At 37.8% G+C, this 26,724-nt stretch overlaps 1 protein-coding gene across 1 annotated transcript; it reads right to left on the bottom strand.

The window, feature by feature from the left end:
- Positions 1–5,173: 5,173 nt before the first annotated feature.
- LOC147071488 (luciferin 4-monooxygenase-like) lies at positions 5,174–22,660 on the bottom strand. The gene is made up of 7 exons (XM_085948128.1): positions 22,544–22,660; positions 19,466–19,673; positions 17,859–18,180; positions 15,718–15,889; positions 13,314–13,586; positions 12,285–12,512; positions 5,174–5,473 (listed from the first exon to the last, which is right to left on the bottom strand). The coding sequence occupies exons 1-7, from the start codon at positions 22,658–22,660 to the stop codon at positions 5,174–5,176; spliced, it is 1,620 nt and encodes a 539-aa protein (XP_085804254.1).
- Between the last annotated feature and the right edge of the window lie 4,064 nt (positions 22,661–26,724).

Genomic DNA, 26,724 nt, shown 5'->3' with positions numbered 1-26,724 from the left:
TTTGTCCAATACAAATCTTGCAATCGATTTTTAACAACTTCCCGACTAGCTAGACATTTGAAACTTTTAGAATATATCAGAACACGATGCCAATGCATTCTTTTAATACTTTTAGCAGAATTGAATTCATTTTCAGTTAATTCTGTTTTGTATGGAAAGTTATTTCAGAAAAATCCGTAAAAAGTAAAAGACTATTGTTGGTTGCTAAGGGGGTGGTCCTAGCAACCAAATTATTAATATATACGGGCGTTACTATGGAAATCAAAATGAAATTTCAAAATTACATATTTCAGTATTCTATATTTGTTTGTTTGTTTGTTTTGTATTTACTTCATATTGAGTACAAGTTTGAGCATGTTGAGCATAATAATTGAACAGAAAATTTGAAAACGTTGTATATAAAAAGTTTTTTTTTATCTTGTAATTATTAAATTATTGTTTCAGAATCTACATTAATATAATGTCGATCGTTGGGTTTTTGGCTGCGCAAAATAACAGCAAGCGATGAAAATGTGAAATGAAATCAAATAGGAAATTAATGAAGTCATCAATCTGACAGGAAGTGCTGACAAATAATTACCTAATACCAATCGTGTGAGTGCATTACGATTATGATCCCATAAATTTATGATGTTATTCATAATGTCAATATCATTATCAATTGTTATGTTCAAAATGAACATAACTAACTTTCATACCGCTGGCAACCCCGATTATTATCTATGGCCACGTCGATGTAGCGTACGCGATTTGACAGATGTCGCTGATGGAATTTTCGGCCGCAACGAACGTCGCGAGATGTGGAACAAGCAACTTCGCTTTTTGATTCTGACTGTCGTCTAGTATTTATAGTCGTGCTCCGCTTGAGTCACAAAAATCATCCAGAACTACTTGAGCGGTCGAGCGCTTTTTGCAGTGGTCAAACGGGAGAATTCATCTCACCGCACTATCGATGCAGGGGTACCACAGGGCAGTTTGATGGGGCCTAGGCTCTTCAATCATTTCATAAGTGATATGCCAAATCCCGCCAACTGCACACTGGCGCTATACGCAGATGACACAGCCATCCTTTCCACCAGCCGCCAGACTGACACGGCGATTAGGAACTTAGAAAAGGGCACTCGACAGCTAACTGATTATTTCAGTCGCTGGAGACTTAAAGTTAACGCGGAGAAGACGGAGGCGATTCTCTTCTCGCGGAGCCAAAAATCCTATAAAGGAAAAATTACTGTTTGTGACATCCCCTGTTCATTCAGTAACACTGTGAAATACCTCGGGGTATACCTTCACCATAGATTGAACTGGACACCTCACCTATTAAAAGCCAGGCGAAAAGCCTTTATGGCGATGGGGGTTCTTAGACCCATCTTCAACCGTAGAAGATGTCTCTCAGAAGAAAACCAAAAGGCACTATATAGCATGGTTATTAAACCAACCATGCTGTATGCATGCCCAATTTGGACTACTGACATCACCAAATCCAATTTAAAGATGCTGCAAACAATAGAGAACAGATGCCTTCGAATCGTCTACGAACTCAAGCCTCACCATAGCATCAAACGCATCAATGCAAAACACGATGGAATCGACATTGCCGAAACCATAACTAAATACAGAGAGACCTTCTTGAATAGACTGACAGAAGGGCCTCATAAGAAACCTACACTATTTTCCAACAAAATTCAAAATTTTAAGCACAAGCGCAAGGAAGCTAGGCTCCGTCATAAGATGATGCCCCCTGACTCTCCAAATTCTGATGATCCACCCCCTCCTCACTCAATTACAGGTACCTCTTCCACAGCGGATGCGGCCGGCAGTACTCTGACCCCGCCGGATCCCTTCCAGGGTCTAGCGGTAGAGGTAAAAGAATGTTTGGAAGCCCTAAGAGTTAAACTAGGTAGCTTTAGAATGTACATCAGAATGAGACTCGGGCTCAAAGCCCAGGTTAGAGCTAAACTTATGGAAAACAGAAAACGGGGTATACCCCCTAGGGACTGGGCGAACATCTTTGATGTTTTAAAATGATCCACACAAGATCATAATCTCAAGCCGAACATCCCGCTAAAGGATGAACTTTTTGTTTGTTGGACCCATAAGGACAATATTCGGAAGAGGGTTTTTCTTAACTGTTTTCCCTCGAAAGACTTGTTTGAAAAGCGAAGGTAAATGTAAATTCAACAGCTCAATACTTAGCTAGATTACATGCGGGAAAGGGCATTAATGTACTTACAAGATCCAACCCTAGAAATAATAGTCAGGAAACCGAGGTCTGCCTCTCAGACCTCACAAGGTTTCAGTTAGAAGAAAAGGTAGGGGAAAAAAAAATGAGTTTTACCCGACATTTATCATGGACGTCACTTAACGGAGCACAATTCAGCCGCAGTGTTTGAAGCCTCTGATCGTTCCAGTTTGGTATTTTAAAACTATTATTATTTGATTCACTACTCTTCCAATGTTTCTTTTCAAACTTAGCTGCTTGCATTTATTTTAGTATTTCCAAATTTCAATATCGAGCCGCTTAATAACCTTTTAATGTATTTCTAATTTCTTGCTTTTGCTATAATATAGTTTCTGTCAAGTATATAAATTGCTCTTTTATTTATTGTTCCCACTTTATTCCACACTGTTAAATAATTATCATCTTTCACGGTTTTAAGATCGTGTGGCGTCCAGGACTTTATTATGCACATCTTAAACCATAGATTGCACGTGCCTTCAGCCGTGTAATCCCTTCTTGTCTTCTAATCCAATTTTACAGTTGTCAGTTGCGAGGTTGCGGAAGTAATTATTGTTCGGATTGAAAAAGATCAGGTAATCCACGGCCCTTCCTTGTTTGTCTCATGTCTCATGCTCTCTTTGCTTTAACTATACTTTATTCTAATCTATTTAGAAACTCTTTTATTTTGTGATTGTGACGACTAAAATTACAATCGCAAAATATTAATATATCACAATTCAATAAACTGTATCTGACTTGAAATATCGACTTATTATTTTTGTCACAATTTCGTTTTTATAATAATTATGAATACTTTTTCGTGTTCTGAGGCTCACATAGTAAGTAAATTCATAGTCACGTCGATAGAATATGGCGTTAATTATAGGGGGCATCCTCTTGTATGGAACTTACAAATCTATATTAATATACGTCTGTTATCTATGATTCAAACTGAGAATCCTCCATCATAGAATTTATACATAAGTACATAGATAGTGTTCCATTTTTTTTGTATGGCTATTACACTGTACTTTTTTGAACCAATGAAAATTATCTAAATTTAAATGGTTAATAATATAACCCAAAAATATTTAAAAGCTATTCAACAATTATTATTGGTGGTATAATATACATTTATTTAAATCATTATCATCATCCGCCTGGATAAATTTACTTTTCCCGGTCCTATGTATTGTCCAAAGAGATTAGACTGTCCAAACTCTTTGGTATTGTCATATTTTTCATCAGAATTATTGATATTATTTTTATTATTTATTTCATCAACCTGGATCAATCCACTTCATCAAGATTATCCCAACCTGATTCTACTCCTCTTGGTCATATGAATTGCTATATTTATCAAAATTGGCGATATTATATATTTACCTATTTATATCGTCATTATCATCATCAACCTGAATCAATCCACTGCTAGATGAAGACTTCTCTAATGTTCTGTATTCCTGTCGGTCATATGAATCGCTATATATCAAAATTGCTGATATTATATCTATATATTTATATCGTCATTATCATCGTCAACCTGGATGAATCCGCTGTTGGATGAAGATTATCCCAACTTGATTCTACTCTTATTGGTCAAATGAATTGCTATATTTTTCAAAATTTGTGATTTTATATACCTACCCATTTATATCGTCATTGTCGTCATCAAACTGTATCTATGCACTGCTGGATGAAGGCCTCTCTAAGCTAAGCACTTTTGGATCTTATGAATTCCTAATCATATCAGAATTGGTCATTCCTCTCAGATAATATATGCATTGCTTCATTTATCAACTTTTGTTTCGATATTAATGTCCCGCACCAGGAAACTCTATTATTTAAGGCTAAAAATTTTATTCAAAATTTGATTTTTTAAATGTTATATGATTCTAGGCATTTATTTTTTATAGACAATGAAACAAAATAATGTTTAAATTTATTTTTTCCACTGCTTAACTTTTTCTATTATCTAAATGAGACAGCGAGAGATAAATATTCATGTTATATTGGATCACATGATAATTATATATTTCTTTATATTAGAATGATTGGGATGTATAATTATTTATCATATTTAAATGCACGTGATTTAATGAAACATTTATATATCTACACTAGTGTGTTGATGGGCACCGTGCCATGTCTTTGGTTGATGGTTAGTTTTTTTAAAATTCATTAAGCCCTGTCTATACCAAACTCATGTAATGGCATAGTTTAGATATTTTATAAATATACGAATATTGTTTTTACTATTATCTACTATGGCTTGAATAAGGCAGGGTTTAATTGAATTTTAAAAACTAACAAACACATTGTAGTTTTAGTTCAATGAAAACAAATAGGTTTGACTGACAAAGTTTAGTCTGTAACATTTATGTAGGGTTTTACCACCACCCTTCATCATTGCTAGATATAGATATTTTAATAAGTAGGTATTAAAAATGTAATTATTATTATTTTGTTAAGTAAATAAGCCTGGTACTTTTTTTTTATTTTTTTTTTTTATTTGGGAAACCTCACAGTCGACATTGCAAGTACATATTACAACATTTTACATAATATACAAGGACCTTCAGCTAAGCATGTCATATTATTAATTGAAATAAATAAATGTCATTGGCTATTACATGAGACTAATTAGTCAGAATAGCAAGATCTAAATCGGTGGGGTTTTTGTAAAATAAATGAAAGAAAATCTAAAATACATTTTTTACTATAATATTTTCTAACTATGTACATAATATGAGTCAATGGTAAGATATTAATACAATAATTTGTTTTTAACTACATTCATAATGGTCAAGGCCCTCGTGGACCCTCTTGAAATATACAATGGAGTGGAGTCTGTACGGTACAATACGTATTGCAGTAATTCCTTCATCAATTACTTGAATGGTGAAGGAATTATCTTATTTGGTTTAATTGTGGTTTTATTCTAACTAATTTTCATTAAAGTTTTGATTCTGGTAATTCCTTCAAAAGGTCTCGTAATTTTCTTCTAAGAATTTTCCCACTCGGATTCTTGGGCACCTCCCCCAGGAAATAGACGCCGCCTCTCAACTGCTTGTGAGGGGAGACTCGACTCGCAACAAAGCTGATGATGTCTTTTTCAGTTATTTTGGCACCCGTTTCGCGAACCACGAAGGCCATAGGCAATTCGCCAGCTGTCTCATCAGGCTTACCGATGACACCCACGTCTTTAACTTCTGGGTGTTGAAGAATAAGAGCTTCTAGTTCTGCGGGTGGCACCTGTCAATAAAACAAACATATTGATTAGGTATTCATATTGCGTTTATTGCAAAGTCGTTCAAGAAAACCTTCTCTACCAGGCCTAAAATGTAATATGAAAATGATGCTGAGTAATTGGACTCATGGATCAGTGGCGCACCCAGGATTTATTATTGGGGGGGGCCCAAGCAGGAGAATGTAAATTAGTCCCATAGGCTCTTTTTCTTCTTCACAGCCTAATTTCTCGTTTATCGGTCTTTTGTCTATTGCACTCGGTGTACCTACACCATGGTCCCCACATCCTGAAGCGGGCCCTCAGGCTAGGATATTTTGGGGCCCTCCTACCTACCGCTAAGATTAAAGGCAGTGTGAAACACTACATTAACGTTTTTTAAATTGTGTTTTAGTTCAAATTAAGGGTACTTATACAGTGAATTATTGGCGATTTTTAATACATCTACTTTAATAATGGAGCTGTCGAGTATTGACTCATAATAATCAAACAATATATTGCACAAGTAATTGAAAATGTTCATGGGCATGAAGTATAATAGCGCCGCAGGCGACTTTTTTTTACTATTAAAGCTAATTTATGATGTGTGTTTATCTCACTTATCTGGTCAACCCGACACGCCGGGCCCCCCACAGCCCGGGCCCCCAGATTAGAGCCCTGTCAGCCCTCCCCAGTCATGACCTACACCACTCCGGAATTCGGGTTGACACCGAGAATTTTTTGACAGTTCCATTAGGGATTGGGTTTCTAAAAAAACCTGACACTAGCGTTTCGAAATGTTAGGAATTAAAATCTAAGAAATTTTTCAAAAAAGGGTGCTGGAGAATTGTTACAAATCATTTTTTGCCGTGTTTTTATTTGTGTAAGCCCAAAGGTATAGTTTATTGGCTTTCAATTTCAATGTTTAAAATCATTCAGATAATTTTCATTTTTGGGGGGTGCCAGGGCCCCTTGCCCCCCCCCCCTGGGTGCGCCACTGTCATGGATTAATGCTTAAATTAGCTGTAAAATTATTTCACAATGCAGACTCATTTGTAGCAAACTTTACTACTTTCATCAGCATCTATAAAAAAATGGAAGCATTTTAACGCCGTAGATTATTTATATAGTAGATAAAAAAAAATATTATTCTTGTCCAATTCACGAAGTATTCGAATCTGTGTAGTTTTAACTTTAAATATCATATATATGTTACGCCAAATGTGCGAAATTGACTTTTACATGAAATGGGTAAAATTTTGCCTAAATCATGAAAAATGCAAGCCCATTGCCTTATTCATGAATTAGGCAAAATATCTGCCAAGTGCGTGAATTCGGCAGTATTTTTTCTGCCTAGTTCATGTATTGGGCAAATTAGATAGTAGCACTACGGTGGTGTTTTTTGCAACTAATCAAACTAACCAAATGTGTCAAATGTCATTGATTATAATATAAAAATATACCAATCAATAACTGCAATGACGTTCATATCCATTTACTATGCGCAAAAAAAAACTAGAACTATAATATGATAACGGAAGAATTTTATTAAAAGGTATTTTCGCGATTTGATTCGTGCTTGGGTATTAATCGTGCAATGGTCGATTGTATGTTTGTGATAGTTTGTTGATACTTGTTAGCTAACCTCAAAATGGACATTCAGTTGAATAATTCAGAATTACAAAACCTAACCTAATAATAATAATATTATATTGTGTCCAATTATAACTAATAAAACCATCCATATTAAATTTACTTTTTCTACTGTCATGTTGACAGTTTAAAAATTCCATACCCTGCCAAATTCACGCACTCGGCAGATAAATTGCCTAATTCATGAATAATGTAAGCCCGTTGTCTTATTCATGAATTAGGCAAAATATTGCCGATTTCGTGTAATACGCAATTTAACACATGCGGTGTAACATATACATGACTATGATGCTGTGAACTTACTAAACAAGCTATCCTTACAATATCAAGCATCATGAGACGAATCGTCAAATGACTACGCAATATGGAATATGGAGTCATATATTATTCACTCATGTTTTCAACGAAATATTATGTAGATAATACCAAGGTATTTAGAGGTCAACGGCTGGTCGGCCCCAAGTGGACACATTGACGCCAGTAGATGTGTTCATAGCAAAAGTTGGGAAATGCCAAACTGCCAGCAAGTCCCATCTGCTGGCCTCCCCGTGGCGACCTCCGGGCAATTCAGCGTACGCTGTAGCTAACAGCAGGGGGCGAAGGGCGAGTGACCGGCGCCATAAAACTGGCCTTCTGGCTAAGGGAAGGAAATCCCCGACAGAAAAACCTGGTCGAGCCGACCTTCAGGGCCCTCGTGGCTCAGGCCTCGGGAGCGCTGGGCTAATCACCTTGCCTCCTTAAACGAAACAGATTAACAAAACACCTACACAGCAGCCTCGGACGACAACCGGCTCTGTAAAACGACGACCTTGCATGGAAATGGACAATGAAACAGGTAGAGTAATCCTCTCTAACAACTCGAGTATGCGCATTGGGACATATAATGTTCGCACCCTGCGTACCCCCGGAAAGGACCTGCACGCCACACGCATCATGCACACCTATGGTGTGGACATCCTAGGGCTGAGCGAAGTGCGCTGGAAAGGAGCCGGGAGAAAGTTGATTGAGGGTTACTCTATTGTCTACTCAGGTCAGGAGCAATACCATCGCCAGGGAGTGGCAGTGTTGATGTCAAAGAGAGCGGCCCGTTGCCTCGTGAAATGGGAACCAATCTCGGAGAGACTGATACGTGCCTCCTTCAAGACGCCTGGTAGCTCCTTGACCGTCTTTCAGTGCTACGCCCCCACTGAGGATGCCGACGCGCAGACAAAGGATGCTTTTTACGATTCTCTCCACGCGGCAGTCTCCGCCATCCCCCGAAGAGACCGCGTGATTGTAATGGGGGATTATAATGTGAGAGTAGGAGCAGACCCGGTGCTTGGCCCCACGGTGATGGGACGACACGGCCTCGGTGACCCCAACGATAATGGTGAGCGGCTCGTAGAATTCGCCACTCTGAACGAGCTTGCAATCGGAGGCACTGTTTTTCCCCACAAAGACATTCACAAATATACGTGGACGTCTCCTGATGGACGCACGAGGACGCAGATTGACCACTTCTTATACAGCTTGAAGCACCGAAAGGAACTTCTCGACGTGCGTACTTACAGAGGCGCCGATATCCATAGCGATCATGAGTTACTTATTGGAAACATCCGAGTAAAACTCAGTCGCCAGGTGAGGCCTCCAAAGTGCGAACGAATTGACGTTGAGAAGCTCCGACGCCGAAGAATTCGGACCGACTTCGAAACTGCTGTACGAGATAGTGTAGATCGTATCTACGAGCGGCACAAATCTGAATCCGACCTCATTGAGGCGGACTGGAGCCTCATAAAGAGTGCGATTGTGTCGTCGGCTCGTACCGTCCTTGGTACCAGAAGGAGTGAGCAGCCAAAGTGGATGTCTGACGAAACGTGGGTTGAAATTGGTGAACGAGCCAGGCTGAAAGCCCTGAGAGACGAGGAGAGAGACCCCGACCGAACCGAGGACCGCCGGACTGACTACCAGACCCAAGACAGGGTAGTCAAACGATCCGTGCGGTTGGACAAGCGCAATTTTATGAACCGGCAAATTGAAGCGGCAGAGGAGGCAGCAAGCAGAAATGACACCAGGAAACTCTTCCGAATCACCCGTGAAGTCTGCAGCAGGCGACCACCGACTCCCGGAGCCATTCGTGGTCCCAGTGGAGCAATAGAGTCTGACGCAGAATGCGTCAAGAAGATTTGGAAGAATCATTTCTGCGGAGTGCTGAACCGCCCACCCCCCTTGGATCCCTTTGAAATATCTGCGGAAGCTTTACTTTTGGACATTCCCCGAGCGACCAACATTTCCGATTGCCCGCCCACGCACACCGAGATAAAATCGGCTGTGAAAAGGCTCAAGAACGGAAAGGCACCGGGGGGAGACGGGATTCATCCTGAATTCCTCAAGTACAGCTTGAGCGCAATCCTGCACCCTATGTTTCATCTGATGACAAAGGTGTGGGAAGAAGAGCGCTGCCCAAGGGACTGGGTGAACGGTGAAATCATCACACTTCTTAAAAAAGGTGACCCTCTAAGCTGCGACAATTACCGAGGCATTACGCTACTCAGTGTTCCGGGAAAGATTTTGGCAAACATCATTTTGATGAGAATAAGGGACCCAATAATGCACGTCCTCAGGAAAAACCAAGCCGGGTTTCTACCTGGTCGAGCGTGTGCAGACCAAATCCACAACCTTCGATGTCTTCTCCAGCAGAGCCATGAGTTGAACAGTCCGATGGCCTGCTGTTTTGTGGATTATGAGAAGGCTTTCGACAGTCCGCACCGTTCCTCCCTCTGGATGATACTGGGAGCATACGGGATCCCTCCCAAGATCATTGCCATAATCAAAAGCCTGCACGAGAATAGCGAATGCTGTGTCAGAATTGGAGACACTGTCACGGAATGGTTCGGGGTCACGACCGGAGTCAGACAGGGTTGTGTCCTTGCACCGTTTCTCTTTATCATTCTCTTTGACTTCATACTACGGAAGTCAATACCACCCGACCGAGGCATACCTGTTACCCCCACGGTGAAGCTATGCGACCTGGAATACGCCGATGATGCTGTCCTATTCGACAACTCAATCGAGGGCATTCAAGAGACAATCGACAGGTTGCATAACAACTCCTCTCGCGTTGGTTTGAAAATCAACGCGAAGAAAACCAACGTCTTGTGCAATAGCACCTGTCCTGATCCAGATTTCCCTCTGATTAGCGATGGACAGAGCATCGAGAGCGTCGACAGCTTCAAGTACCTGGGAGTACACATCACGGGAGATGGCATTTTGCAGAAAGAGCTCGCTATCCGAATGGGAATGGCTGGAGCAACATTCAACTCGATGCGAAATGTCTGGGACTCACGATTGTACTCGGTCAAAACCAAATGCCGCCTATTCGACGCTTGCATTCTGACGGTGCTGCTTTACGGTAGCGAATCATGGCACCTTACGAAGGCTCAGAGCAACCGTATACTGAGCTTCGAAAACAGATGTTTGCGACGAATACTGGGTGTGCGGTGGTATGACTTTAGGAGCAACGAGGAGATAAGAGAACGTACCAAGCAGCCTCTCATCACGCTGAAAGTGAAGAGGCGACGTTGGACCTGGCTCGGCCACGTGCTGCGGATGCCAGAAGAGAACTTTAACCTGGCTTGCCTGTTCTTCAAGCCGACCGGATTCCGGCGTCCTGGAAGGCCGCTAAATACAATCTACAGAGTGTATACGGCGGAGCTACGGGATGCTGGTTTGACCTGGAACGAAGCAAGAAGACTGGCGAGCGACAGGGATTCTTGGAGGCGCCGCGTGGTGTCCATATGCTCCAGTTAAGGGGCGGATGTGGGCAAAGAAGAAGATTTAGAGAAAATATAGATGCACAAATATTAATAATTTGTATGCACAAGAATCCGAAACTCAGATAGTACGTAGATAGATAAGTACATAGATAGGTAAGTAAATAGGTATTATAACTTATAACGTAGTTTACTGTTTGAAAACATCTTCTTGGCTACGCTTCCAGGCGCGGTTGTTTACTAAATGGAAGGAGCTTATAATGGAATTGCGGTTAAAAATGGGCGGAGCATGTTAGTTCATAGTTTTAACACGTAGACAACAAAATGTTTTCGTACAGTAATTACAGATACAACACTACCACAGGGAGCCCAAATATGGCCTCACCAGGAATCAAATCCGGAACCCCTGTATGAGAACCTAGTGCTTTACGCATTGGACTATGAGGGCGCAGCACACAATAACAACAAACGTGTCTAGCTGACTCTTGAAAAATTAGATTGGCACGAAAATCAGCATTTTTGTGTGTAAACTGTTATTGTCGCGATTTCCACGAGACGGAGCGATAATTTTACGTACCGGAACGGCATTCCGGTGCGCTCTGGTTCATTTCAAGGCCTGCCTCCAGAAGAAGCTAGTGCCTTATGCCATGTCCACACTGCCAACCTCATTGAATTTTACGATAATTATGATAATTGCTTAAGAAATTTTACGATAGATAACTTTTATAATTATCGTAAAATCTAACGAGGTTGCCAGCAACTTCTTGCCAGTGTGGACACGGCATAACGCATTGGACTATGAAAGCGCAGCACACAAATCATGCACACAATAACATAGTTGTCTGAGTTGTCATAGTTGAAAAATGAGATTGACGTGACAATCAACATTTTTTGTGTAAACTGTTATTGTCGCGACACCTAGTTTAATATGCTATTACTGGCAGTAAATCCATTCACGTACAGTAAAAACAAAACAATGATTCGATTGGTCGATGGTATGCGCGCGGATGTTTACCCCTACTAGTGCTACTAATTACCTGGCAGTCGATGTACCTACTTGTAGCGCTGACAAAGGTATACGTATTCGTACGCATACAATTCACGAACCGAATCATTGTTTTGTTTTTACTGTACACAGGTACAATAAGATTTTATTAAATTTGTATATTTTGGATTCAATTTTATTTTTTTGTTTTATTGCTATACGAATTATTTTTGATATTGAAAATTGTGATTAATATGTATTGTTTTGTTAATAAGATAAATAAAGGAAGTGACCTCGTGAGAGAGCTAGTATTTTATATTCAGACAATTCCAAATGTCAATAAGTCGATTTAAAAAAAGTTTTATCCAATCAATAACAATATAAATAGCTCCTTTTTAAATAGATCCTTTATGTTTTCGGTGCACACTCAAAATATGCTATGACAAAAATTACCTGATATCCATTGTATTTAATAAGTTCTTTCAATCTGTCAACGATAAAAAACAATTTGTCATTATCGTAATAGCCAATGTCACCGGTGTGAAGCCATCCCTCGGAGTCAAATATTTGATTCGTCGATACAGCATCACCGATATACCCTTGCATCATCAAGGGGCCTTTGAAGCAGAGCTCACCCTCTTTATTAGGTCCCAGAGATTTTCCGGTTTTTATGTCAATCACCTGGAATAATTTATAAACAACAATTAGAAGATTTTAAGTGTAGGTGTATTAAGCACGCATCATCACTGTGGTATACTTTTTCATGTGTCTACCTACAATTTGTTTTTATTTTATTTGATTTAACAAACCCCCTTAACTTTCAAGACCCTCTATGAAAAAACTAAAATGACAGTCGCCACAAGAAATACCATATTAAGATAGTTAATGGAAAATAGTTGGGGTGCCAGACACCATGCTTTAAAAACGACTGCTCTATAATAATTTTCTTCTCAGCTTTGGAATACTTATTTTCTGTATGGAACCATTGACGTCATGCGAGAAAGGTGGATATATCTCTGTACATCAGCATTTCCCAACCTTTTTTGGCTTGCGTACCACTTGGTAGTACATCTCGCTGAATTGTACCACTTCGTAAAAATGATTGTATTTCGAGAAATTTGTCATTCTATTTGCATTATAAATTTTATAGGGTGACTATATTTCCAAGAACTCAATTTATTTAAGTTTAAAAAAAATACCAAAGGTTTTATTTTTTCTAATAAAAATGAGACATTTGAGCTTTACATGTCACATTGTTTTTTTTTTAATAAAAAGTGCTTAAAGATGACTAAAAGTATTGAAAAAATGCATTGGCATCGTGTTCTGATATATTCTAAAAGTTTCAAATGTCTAGCTAGTCGGGAAGTTAGTAAAAAATCTTCAATCGTCCAATACAAATCTTGGACAAACAAGAAAAAAAATTGTACTGGACAAACCAGAATACGAGCTAATAAAAACGTGGTAAAATAGATTTGTTCTTACCTTGGCTTTGGTCCCCGGAACAACTTGTCCACAAGATCCATATTTCATACTTCCGTTGCCATTATGAATGACAACAAGAGTAGTCTCAGTCATACCATATCCTTGCTTAATATTGGAGACTCCTATTCTCTGCGCCACGGCATCTTGCAACTCTTTCGAGAGGGGGGCAGCCGCGCACCAGATCTCTTTGAGGCTCGTCAGGTCGAATTTGCTGACTAACGGATGTTTTGCGAGGAATACCATCAACGGAGGCACGATGAATGTTACCGACACCTGTTCAGAGTTGATTTCATAAATGTTAGTTGGCAATTATTTTTTTAACCTTCCTGGATAAAGTTTCAAGTCGCTATTTAAATTGGAGTAAAAACTAAAAATATCTGTTAATATTAAATGTCTCACATCTGAATCTAATCTATGATTTCATTGGGCATTTTAGTTTCGAGGTTGTATAACGGTGAAAACAGGATGAAAAACACAAAATATTGTATAATATAAATATTTTCAACGGGTTCACGGAAAATTGACGCCATACGAAAGGGTAAACTATATTTTGATTCCTGTTTTTACTTTTTGACTACCTACTACATTTTTCAGGAATGGATAAAAGAAAAATCCATTGATTTAATTGGATGTAAACTAGAATTATTTAAACTCCAAAAGTAGAAGTTTAATCTAATCTAATCCAAGTTTTCATTGCAGATTCAAATTGTTGACTGTATTGTCATTGGGAATGCATGCAGTAAGGATGTGTTGATACAACGTGTCGCTGTTGCCCTATCAAGGAGTGTGAAGTCGAAGTGCTGAGGTGCAGTAAGTAGTATGTGGGGTACAATTATTGATCCTCCAATGGCTAGCTATGAGCAACGTACATGTGTCATGCGGGGGTTTGGGTCGAAATCCCGAAGGCCGGAATCCCGAAGGCCGAAATCCCGAATGCTGAAATCCCGAATAGCCGAAATCCCGAATGGCCGAAATCCGGAAAGCCTAAATCCCGAAAGCCGAAATCCCGAATACCGAAATCCCAAACGCTGAAATCCCGAAGGCCGAAATCCCGAATGGCCGGAATCCCGAAGGCCAAAATCCCGAAAAATAAAAAAATACATACACCAATGATTGCGCAATCCTGAATGGCGCAATCCTGAATTGCGCAATTTTTACAAGAGAGAAAAAAACCCATTTTTTGTGGAAATATAAAAAAATAAAAAACACAAACATCAATAATTGCGCAATTTTCTTTTCAGGAGAGACAATTTTGTAGAACGAATGGATTTTGTCTCTCTGTCAAACACCAATAATTGCGCAATCTCGAATTGAGCAATTATTGGTGTTTGTATTTTTTTATTTTTCGGGATTTCGGCCTTCGGGATTCCGGCCATTCGGGATTTCGGCCATTCGGGATTTCAGCGTTCGGGATTTCGGTATTCGGGATTTCGGCTTTCGGGATTTAGGCTTTCGGGATTTCGGCCATTCGGGATTTCAGCATTCGGGATTTCGGCCTTCGGGATTTCGTCCGGCACCCGTCATGCGGACGTATGGAAAGTGTAACCGCTTGCCTACTACTTACCGTCTCATCATCCTGGATCAATCCACTGCTGGATAAAGGACTCCTGATGCTGATACCAGTTTGTCAATTTATAATTTAATAACGCCTGTACACGTGCATAGATTTACTTGCAACAATAGGGTGTATTTTTAACTATCGCGATAATAACTGTTTACACGTGAAAATGCTGACTGTCTCTTCAATCTCACTCTTCATACGTAAGCGAGATGCGATGTTGTTATTGCATGTTGCAATTTGACAGATTCAGAAAGGTTCGTAGATAATAGGTAAACGTCATTTTTGTGGTGGAGTTGGTATTTCTTCCGGCAGGTTTGCCACTATCGTTCTACTGCGCATGCGTACCCAATAACTGCGTGAAAATTCAGAAGCTTCTGAACTTTTTTCAACCATGCATGCAATCTAACAACTTGCACGATAATACGTTTTTACACGTACATTTTCTTGTCATGGCCGCGATAATACGTACTGTCAGAAGTAAATACATCCACATGAAAATGGGGTATTGTGCTTTTAAAACTACTCATGCTGCGAGTGCAAAGATAGTGTTTTTACTTATTTTATCTTGCAGTGCTTGAATGTTATTTTTTTTATTTAAACTAGAAGTCTAGAATGATACATTTTACTCTAGTGATAAACAAATTAAATTATTCATCAAAAACTTTAAACAGATTCTTTTTGTCAAATGCTGTAGGTGTTTTAGCGAGTGCAACCCTAATTTAAATAATGGTGGCTACCACTCTGATCAAGACTAATTCATTTGAACTGGAGTTCTACAAATAAATTACTTACGTACTCTAAACAGAGAATAAGGGTAAATAAAAAATAACGAGAATTCTTTACCTTATGATTCTGAATAGCACTAAGGAAGGATCGTTCTTCAAATTTGACTAAAATGACAGATCTCAGCTGGAGGTTAATACAGGAGAGGTGAGTGAAGAAACCGTAGCTGTGGAACCAGGGTAAAAAGGTCAAGAAACAGCTGCTTTCTTCTCCAAAGTTGTTCATCAGATGTCTGGAAAAAAGAAGATAGCAAATATAGTTATTTCATATGACATAATAATACCCCATGAACATTATTTCTGGGTTTGGACCTAAGTCCCGTACTTTTTATTTAATGTCATTTATTTCTCAAAGAATAATAATGAAATTAGATAAATAGGGACTTTCTAATAATGATATAGATATCAGTGGTATGCTGTAACGTTTGATAGTAGGCATACTGTTTTAAGAATCCATATATACCCATTATTTACTACATACTGTTATAATCAGCACAATTATTGAACTGTATGCTTTCAGTTTTGAAACTCACAAAATGCGGACTCTTTCAAGCTCCACTTTATGCATCATAGAGGTCAGGCATGTCGAACTTCAAGTAGGTTGTGTTCAAAAATGGCAGTGATTTACTACGCTCTTTCATTTCCATTCTTGAACTTAGCAGAGGACACTGAGGTGTTTCATATTCGTTGTGAAAATGATTGGTTTTATTTTGGGCACTCATTGCATCCATTATCAAACTATTATCTTACTGTGCAAAGGCCCTACTACTAAAGATATTCAGATTGCAAATAGCCTTGCATAATATAGCCATGTACGAAAATAATAGTATTCTAAATGCGGTTTTATTTTTCTGGTAGTTTGGTTTGAATCTTGGGTAATTTATAATAATTATTTCTTTGAAATGAAAAATAAAATAAAATACTAGAAGTATAGTAATATTAATAAATCATTTTTTTATTCAACGAGCATTTCATGTAACAACTACTACTTAAGGGCGGACGTGCTCAGCGTTGGTCAAAATGGAGCTTTTTTTAGATTTTTAAAGCATGATCCTGGACATTCCTTAAACGTTGTAGATAATCTATTTATATAAATTTGAAGCCTTATTATCCGTTATATTTATTTTAAAGATTTGATGACTGCATAAAGTATTTTTATTACATAAAATAGTATTCTTTTAAACCTCTCGCTCTAATGTTTTAGAATATAGTCATATTTCAGTACATGAATGTGCAGTGGTGTTAAGATTTTTTACATTTATTAATTTTTAAACGCATTTATAAAACCATCAGTATAATTTATGTTGACATTATTATAGTGAAATATTTACGATAAAAAATTATATTGATAATCTCTGTGATCCCAAATTTGACAAGAATTAGGCATTTTATTATTCAAAAAATGGGAAAGATCAACACATTTGAAGATAATTCTAAAAATACTGATTATAAGCTATGTAGTTGACCGATATGATAAACATCCTATGAATAATGATTGCTTTATAATAATTATTGACCTAAGAATAAGGTAGTGTTTTTATGAAATACGCCATTTCTTTTGGCATTCCCCAGTAGTTAAGCTACAACATACGGCCGTAGCCATAAATTGACGAAGTAGAGATTAAAATGATGTTAACGTGCGTGTTTGAACATGTACCTAACCGGATTTCTTTTTTTAAACGGTACATGCGCTTTAACATCATTTTAAAATTATATAAATAGATTATCTACAACGTTTAGGGAATGTCCAGGATCATGCTTTGAAAATAGAACAAAAGCTGAATTTTGACCTACGCTGAGCATGTCCCCCTTAAGATCGTCGTAATTGTCTAAGGCGGCCGTAGTTTAATGGTAAAACATACTGGCGCGAATCCAGCAGATACAGATTCAAGTCCTGTCGGGCGTCGTATTTTTTTTTCTACAAAAACGATTTTTTTCTAGTGTGTATATGCATGAGATGCTTTCAAATTATGTATATTTAATAGTTATATAGTTAAATTTATTCCTATTTTAGCGGCTTAGTTCCTTTATAATGTAAGCATTTGTTTTTTTTTTTTAAATCAGCTACACAAACATAATTTTAGGCTTAATTTGATATAAATAAAAAGTTCCAAAACCTTAGAGTATTAATTCAAAACCCATTCCAGTAGATAGTTGATTAATAAATTATCTTTAAACAAATATAGTCTGAAGTGAACTTACCGTAAATGATTTGTGCATATACTAAAATTGTAATGCGTTAAAATAACTCCTTTGGCTAGACCGGTTGTCCCGGATGAGCACAGGATAGCAGCTGGATGCTTCTTGAAGTCCACTTCTGCTAGTTTAAATGTTTCTATATCGGTGTGCTCATTTATTAAGTCTTCGTATGACAGAAAGGCGGGGTCTGTCTTTTTGTCACCAAACTCGATGAGTTTTGGAGCGGACTTCATGCCTCTGATGGCGTTCTCGATGTTGCGAATGGTCATTGGCGAACAGAACATCATCTTCGGCTTCGATATTTTCATAGCATGCAATATTTCATCTGAAAGAGAGATTAATTCTACTTTAACAGGCCAAAACTTCTTCAACTTGAAAAAACGTAATTTATTATATTTGACTGATGAGACAAAGGAGTTACAAATTAATCAATTCTTGTCTTTCACTATGCCAAAAAAACACTCAATTTTCCATTCGTAGTGAACATTATTTGTTTTGGTCTACTTTTGACCACTCATTGCACTCATTGTCACACTATATTCTTCCTATGAGCGCCTACTGCGCTTTAGTTTAAATCACGGTGATTCACATATTCTCTTTTACTCCTGTGGCAGGCCGTGAGTGATTCAATACGAATCAAGTGATATGACAAATTCATGTGTGCTTCCTCATTGTTAATTTGAAAACAAATTACACGTAAGCTGGTTATGGGATTAAAAATAGGAATGGTTAATGCTTAAATCTTCAAAATCTCAATGAATCTTATTATATTGTGGCGGTCAATGACTTCGGGCCTTGTCAGCATTATTTCGACAGTGAAAGAATTAGCAAGTCATTTAAACTATCGCACAATCGTTGCATCTACAGTCAGCATATTCTACACGCGTGAAATCGAAGTGGAATAATGTAGAGGCCAGCAGATTTCTTAATTGCAAATCACCGAATATTCATGCATATAATTAGCGATCAGTAAGCTTCGTGTCAGTCGCGCCGTACCGCATTCTGTTCCTCCGAGACTTGGACCTCGGAGCAGTATCATAAGTATTGTAACATAACGCTCTTGTAACATACTCTTGTACCGACTGTTTACAATGCTGCAATGATAGAACTCGCTCATCTATCCATCGGAGCAACCACCAAATCTCGACTTCTCCTCTCTCCTCCTTACGACTCTCCATCGACACCTCATCCGCATCCTCGATCACAGTGGTCTCGTCCTTTAACAACAAGACCCGCCAAAATATTACAACTGAATATACATAGCTATAGAGTCGCTTTTTACATTTTCACAACAAAAATCCAATCGCACGAGTAATGTGATGGAGATGCACGTTTTATAATACTGTATTTTGATTGCCTCGTTGGACGGCACTGTGCTTGAGTATTTCAAGCAACTCTGCACACACGGTGGCCTGGCTAGTAGAGCAGTCGTCTCTGAAGCCGTAGGCCATGAGGTTAATCGTTTTTATTACTTATATCAACCCGAGTTTCGGTATTATGGCGTAAAATTGCATAGTTTGTAAGTCAGTCAATAAAATATGTCCCTATTGGCAATACAGTGGCACTACGCTAGCCTTAATAAGATTTAACATAAATAATTGTATAATTACTTTTGGTGTAGAGAATATTGATGGGTGCATTGACAGCTCCAATGAGTAGCACAGCAACAACGGAGACGGTGAACTCAAATCTGTTTTCGCTGGACATGCCGATCACATCGCCCTTCTTTACACCAAGTCTCCTCAGGGCCTCTGCTAAGTTTACACTCTTCCGAAGAATATCCCAGTAGCTGACTTTATTTCCAGTGGCATTGTCAATCTAGAACAGTTAATATATTTTTATTACACTGGTAATAATATGTAAGCTGAGGTTAGCTCCTTTTTGTGCTTTAAGTTTTATAAAGATATTTTGGTTCTACTAGTATATAATTAAGGCTATACTTCAGTTGAGGCATGGTCTAAAAAGATCGTGGCTAGGCGATGCGCGGATTGTGCAAATGACGCGTGCCGAACGAAATATATATAAGTATATATATTTTTTAAGTAAATACGTAAAGTTTTTTAGTCATCTTTACACGATTTAAGAATAATTTTCATCCGACGCCATGACAAAACAAATCGACGTGCAGACACCTCGACTGTCGTTCTCCGATTGGCGACTAGTGAGAAATTTCGTCGCACCTACTGTTGAAAATTATTTGCCGTTTCACTGAAGTACGCTCTTAAGTAAAGTATAAAATGACTAACTAACTGTATTTTTTTACAAGTAATGGGTGTTGTTACCCACTAATGATCCTTTATAGATGGATTTAAACTGAGGCACGATGATTGCTGTCCACGTCATGGCAACACGTCTCAAACAGTGATTATGTCATTAATGACTGCCGAATATTAGAACAGGAACAAGAGGGTCTCGGAGTTATATGCAGACATCATATTCACGAAATTTACCTCCAACAACCTCACGAAAATGAACAACAAAACACCAGCACTCCACACGAAATATCTAATTCCTGATTCGCAATTCTGCGATGAATGCGGTGTTTTGAAGGACATTGTACATGATAATATACAATACCCTAAATATGAACGACGCAGAGTACAGCTGCGAATGGGGATATCTTTGAGAATGCCGATGAATTGAAATGTGCCTTGGCGGTAGGTAGAACGTAAGAGCTCGGTAGAATTATTGCAAAGTTCTTTAACAGAATTAGAGGAAGGACCTGATCGGCGGATTTTTTTCTAGAGGAGAAGAGGCGATATGACAGCGAGCCGCAGTCAAAGCCTCGGAAAAATAATCAAAATAAAAATATCTAATTCCAGATAATATTAAAAAAAAAACTAAAGGAATAAATTGGAGGAACATAACTCACTACAAACTGGAAACTCTAATTTACCAAATTTGTAATATCTCTCATAAATGCAAAATAATTATCTGAACCACCTTGTACGGAAAAGCTCGGACATCGTTCGTAATAAATAATTTAAAAAAAAAAACCTATTGGGTCCATGTTACGCCTTACCACTATATGGAAGGATCGGGGAATTTCGATTGCCACAAAAATGATGCTTGTGCAAACATTAGTGTTCTCGATATTTCTATACGGAGTCGAGTCGTGGACCCTGAAGGCAAGAGAACGGAAGGCAATTGATGTCTTTGAGATGTGGTGTTGGCGCCGAATGCTTTGCATTTCTTGGACGGAGCACAGGACGAACCAGTCAATCATCCAGAGACTGAAGATAAAGGAACGGCTCTCGACGATATGTCTGAGAAGAATTCTGCAGTTTTTTGGACATATTATCAGGCACGGACCGGACAACCTGGAGAGACTGGTAGTTTTGGGTAGCCTCCATGGAAGGCGAAGCAGAGGAAGAGCGACTGCGCGATGGAGCGACCAAGTGAAAGAGCTGACTGGGGGCACCATCCATTCTGCCCTGAGAGAAGCGGAAGACCGAGAAGGATGGAAAGTCTTGGTCGCTCAAAGGATGGCGAAATTTAAATGTGGTCATGATCCTCAGCCATGAGTGCACGACCAAGAAGAGAGAAATCATAATAAGAAGTAGGTTGCCTTCATATAAATTTATCCACACCAAAAACTATGGGGAATCGCCAATAAATGATGTACAATAATGTTATACAATGTCCTGCAGTTATAGTCTAAACTGTAAACTTATTGATATTGTTATTTTCTTGTGTGAATATGTCCACAACATATTTTGTTTATTCAATACAGAATACAGATTTAAGAATTACTTTTTTTAAGTCCATAATTATTTTGAAAACCTCAGAAATATACCCATTAGAAAAAATATAGCATTCTTAAGTCTTGTTTGTATTCGATATTGAATTCATTTGATTTTGATATCTTATTTTTTTACAAAGCCAATCGCCTTTTAATGTGTACTTAAGATAAATGATGTGGTTATTAGAAATAATTTGCATGAGTCATACTCGGAACGATAACTATTAGGCTAGAGCACTCATACTGAAACGAAAAATGTGAATTCGAGTTCCACTTGGTCCACCTGTATTTCCTATTATTCTTTCTTATATATATCACGCAGACAAGGGTTTGCGATTTCATTAAAAGCCTCAAATGTATATGGGCTGGACACATAGCTCGAAAAAGAGATAATCGTTCGACAAATTTAGCCATCCAGTGGTATCCAAGAGATACAAAACGTCCGCAAGGTTGACCTAGAGGCCGCAGGATCGATCAAATGATAAAGTTCTGCGGAAGTACGTGGCAACGCAATGCACAGAGATAAGTGAAATCAGCTTGGAGAGGCCTTCATCCAGCAGTGGATAGATTCAGGTTGATGATGATATTATGTTCTGAAGGTTTTTCAAAATTATGACGTAAAATATAATTTATGAGTTTAAAAGAAGTGGTAGGGTAAGTATTCTTCAGTGTATCGTGTCTATATAATATATAATATAATATTTGGTACTGTTCGGTTATACCGGAGCCAGCGGAAAACGCATTTTGAAAATAGTCGATAAACTGGATTATTTGTTAGTTTGGGTTAGTTTAGGTTCGGTTAGGTTGGGTTAGGTTAGGTTAGGTTAGGTTAGGTTAGGTTTGGTTAGGTTAACCTAACAAATAATCCAGTTTATCGGCTATTTTCAAAATGCGTTTTCCGCTGGCTCCGGTATAACCGAACAGTACCTAATATTTATATACATACCTGTATGATCTTATTCCCGCCCAATTTCAAGTTGCGAAAGAGTTGCTCGCTGAAAGAAATATCCAAATTTCCTTCTCTTTCCGGTAACCCTTCGATTATAAACTTCATGTCACTCATTTTAATATTAATTAAACTGCGGCGCATACACAACACGGTTGACAATTAATAATTGTGTGGAGTAATCACTCAATGACCGGCCGCTCTCGACTTTTTGAAAAAATAATATTATCGAGAGTTTCATATTATATCCAATGGCATCTTGAAAAATAACTGATTAAAATGGGGGTAAACTAGCTTAACACACTGTCCGAAGTCAAACATTATTGCATGTTATTATAAATTATAACAGTATTATCTGATAATAATACAATAGGTACATGATATTAGATACCGTTTACAAAAAGAATATAAATTATAAACTAATATAGATCTACATTTTATGGTAAGCATTTGTTATTTTTTATAATATACAGTCTTTTAATTATTTAGAGTGGTTATTGTATTATTATCAGATAATACTGTTATAACTTATAACAGGGTTGGCGAACCATTTCTCGTATGCGTGCCAAAATTTCCCAAATATTATTTTTCGACTGTCTGACATGCCGAGCAGTTGTTCATGGAGAAGAAAATATTTTTTAAGAATTCTATTAAAAATGATGATGTTCTAGATATCACTCACAGAGCATAGCATAGATATAGTTTTATTACTTTCTTTACATAATAATCAAGTACGCCATACATTTTGGTCCACCACTTTTTAAACTGTCACCAATATTGGTACTGTATTACTTAGTTTTGTTCTTTGTGCACAAATTTACATCAAATTTGCTCCGATCAGATGAGGCATTCTCTCGTTACAGTTGTCTCAAGAATTGTAAATCGATCAAAATCAAGGGTTCGCGGCGGGGTCTAGGACGATTTGGCACCGGACAACTGAACGCCACGGAATTCAAAAATAAATAGACGTTAGGTACTTACAGGTACTTAAAAAAAATATTCAATATTATTATTTATACTTCAATGATTGTTTATTATGATTTAATAGTTAGTAAGAATGTAAATATGCCGACGTAAACAATGATTTAATCGTGCATATGTTTAAGTTCCAACGAAAAAAGAGTTTTTTATTTTATATAAAGCCTTAGGCATGGTAATTCTCAATCCGCGATAAAGAATATATTATGTTAAGAGTAAAATGAATTCAAACTACTAAGTAGTAGATAGAAACTGATTAAAATACCTCGTCTACACGTGTCTACGACAGTGCGGCGTCCAATTGTCCGAAGGCCAGTCGTCCCATTCCCTTCGCGGCGTGGCTTTGCCCGCCGCTTTTTTTGACCATGTCCAATCCTAATAAGATCATATGGGTCTCCACAAAGTGCAGATTTGTATTACCAGATTTTGTTTTTACGAGAAATTGATGTCAGCCTCTAGTTCTACCTATTAGGTCCATACTCTGACTCATACATATTGAAGAACAATATATTATTGTGTACTTGCCAGACCCAGAATTCGAATCTGGGACCCACGACGCTATAATATGCCGATAATAAACCACGCGGTCATCGTGGGTGGAGGGGGGGGGGATTAGATGAGGTTAGTGAGATAATACTATTATATGTGACGCATAAAGCTTATATACCGACTGATGCAATTATATTCTTTTCTTTCGACCATGTACGATCCTAATAGGATCATATGGGCCTCCACAAAGTGGAGGTTTGTAATAACAGATTTTATTTTTACGAGAAAATGGATGTCAGCCATTTGCTCAACCTATTAGGTCCATACTCTGACTCATACACAAATTGAAAAACAATATGACGTGTACTTGCCAGACCCAGGATTTGAACCTGGGACCCTCGACTCTATAGGCCGGCATTTAAGCCGCGCGGCCATCGTGGGTGTGCAATTATATATTTACATTAAACGTAATGCTTATTCTTAAAGAGTATTTACCTGAAATTTTTATACAATGCGATCTGTCATTTATTATTATTATAATAGGTATAGGTTTTTTTTTTCTTCAACATAAAAAAATTCGCGTCCCATGCAAAATCATCTCGCATACCATAGGTTCGCCACCAACAGACTTATAATATGTAATAATATGTTAGACTTCGGACAGTGCGTACTCCGGTTGCGTTGAGCTAGTTTCCCCCCATTTTAATGAGTCGTTTTTCATTGGGTATATTATGAAACTCTCGATAATATTATTTTTTCAAAAAGTCAAAAGCGACCGCTCATTAGTGATTACTTTCCACACAATTGTCAGCCGTGTGTTGTATATGATATACTGACGTTAATAATCAAAGGGTTGCTGGAAAAAGAAGGAAATTTGGATATTTCTTTCAGTGAGCAACATTTTCGCAACTTGAAATTGGGCGGGAATAATGTCATACAGGTATGCATCTAATTCAAATTTAGAACCTTTACGAATGAATACTTAGTATGTTATATTACTGTACTGCAGGTGATATTTAAATGTTTACGTCTATTACATTTTAATTTCTTGTTTAAATATTTATTAATTTATCAGTTGTCGGCGACGTGCAATATTTTGTATGATATTCCGGAGAAACTAACGTTACGTATAGAAAATAGTTATATTTATATGAAAATACATACTGTTCATCATTTAGACCAGTTCTTTTAAACCCTTTTGCTAAATTATAGTTTCCGTTGAAGTTTGTAGTGAGTTATGTTCCTCCGATTATTTCTTTGTTTTTTTTAATATTATCTGGAATTAGATTTTTATGATTTTGCCGAGGCTTTGATATTTTGACTCGCTGTCATATCGGCTCTTCTCCTCTGGAAGAGGATCCGCCAATCAGTCCCTCCCTCTAATTCTTTTAAAGAACTCTACAATTCTATCGAGCTCTTCCGTTCTACCTATCGCCAGGGCACATTTTCAATTCATCTGCATTCTGAAAGATATCCGCCATTCGCAGCTGTACTCTGTGTCGTTCATATTTAGGGCATTGTACTGCTATAATCTCCTCCAAAACACCACATTCATCGCAGAGTTGCGAATTCGGATAATTATGTAGAGAAAGTAGGTAAGTACATAGAATTGATTACGTATTTGCATTTGTTAGAGGTTAAGATAATATAAATTTGCTAAGTTGGAGTTTTCGGTGAAGTTTTAGTTGGTTTATGTTCCTCCAATTATTTCTTTAGTTTTTCTAATATTAAATCTTTTGTTTATTTTCGTTAGGTTTTTGTGGGTCAATTTCGTGATTATGTCTTTATATAACTCCGAGACCCTATTGCTCGTTTTCTAATGTTCAGCAGTCGTTAATATTAATGAGACGTGTAATAGTTGTCGTCACATGGACAGCAGTCGTCGTGCCTCAGTTTAAATCTATCTATATAACACTGGAAGCCTAAAGGGTCTTAACAGGATCTAATAGGAAGAGCTAGTGGCTAACAGCCATTACTTGTAAACAGTGACGTCCCTAGTCAAATCCGCCCCTAGGCAGTGCCAAAATGCCGCCACATTTTTTTATATAGTAGGTACTTTTATCATCCATTCATGATTCAAATATCTTAGAAATGTATTGTATGGATACATTACTAATAATATGTCTTACACTAAATCTAATTTAAATGCCACATCTGCTTCAATAGACAATATTGCGTGTCTACATATACTATCTTTCAGATAGGTACATTTAAAAATACATTTTACAATTTCCAAAACTCGCGAGTGACCGGTAAACATATTTGGATACATTTTAAATTAGTTATAACTTGTCATTGCTGTTCATCAAGAACGTGATGTCCAGGGACAACGGAAGTAAACTAAACATCGTGAACCCGTTAAAAAATCCTGTTATAACTTTTATAGTACCTAATTAATACATTTTGTTTCCAACCAGTGAGCTGATTTTTTTAATGAATTTTTCTATTTCGATTTGCCGCCCTTTGGGTAACTGCCGCCCCCAAGCGACGCTCAATGTGCCTACCCCCACGGGACGTCACTGCTTGTAAATAATTACTGTTAAGAAACTTCGTCGTAGAGTTGCCTAGATATTCATCGGATTATAGGACCAATGAATGCGCGATAGTCGATTTTATATTCCTTTACCTACTTGAATACAAGTAGAACTAAAGATCTTAAAAAAACCTTCTTCTGTATAGATCTAAATGTAAGAAATTGAAGTAAAAAAAAAGGT

This window comes from Rhyacophila brunnea, unplaced genomic scaffold, assembly GCF_057557595.1.
Source record: "Rhyacophila brunnea isolate RB1 unplaced genomic scaffold, BYU_Rbru_1.0 scaffold_20, whole genome shotgun sequence".
NCBI lineage: Eukaryota > Metazoa > Arthropoda > Insecta > Trichoptera > Rhyacophilidae > Rhyacophila > Rhyacophila brunnea.
The sequence above is the reverse complement of the archived record's forward strand: the minus strand, read 5'-3'. Positions and strand labels throughout refer to the sequence as shown.

Bases quoted from the DNA above. Each gene is read 5' to 3' on its own strand.
- LOC147071488 (XM_085948128.1), bottom strand. From the start codon at position 22,660: ATGAGTGACATGAAGTTTATAATCGAAGGGTTACCGGAAAGAGAAGGA. The intron at 19,674-22,543 runs GTATGTATATAA...TAACTGTTCTAG, and splicing joins GCGGGAATAAGATCATACAG to ATTGACAATGCCACTGGAAA. The intron at 5,474-12,284 runs GTAATTTTTGTC...TTTTATTGACAG, and splicing joins TTAAATACAATGGATATCAG to GTGCCACCCGCAGAACTAGA.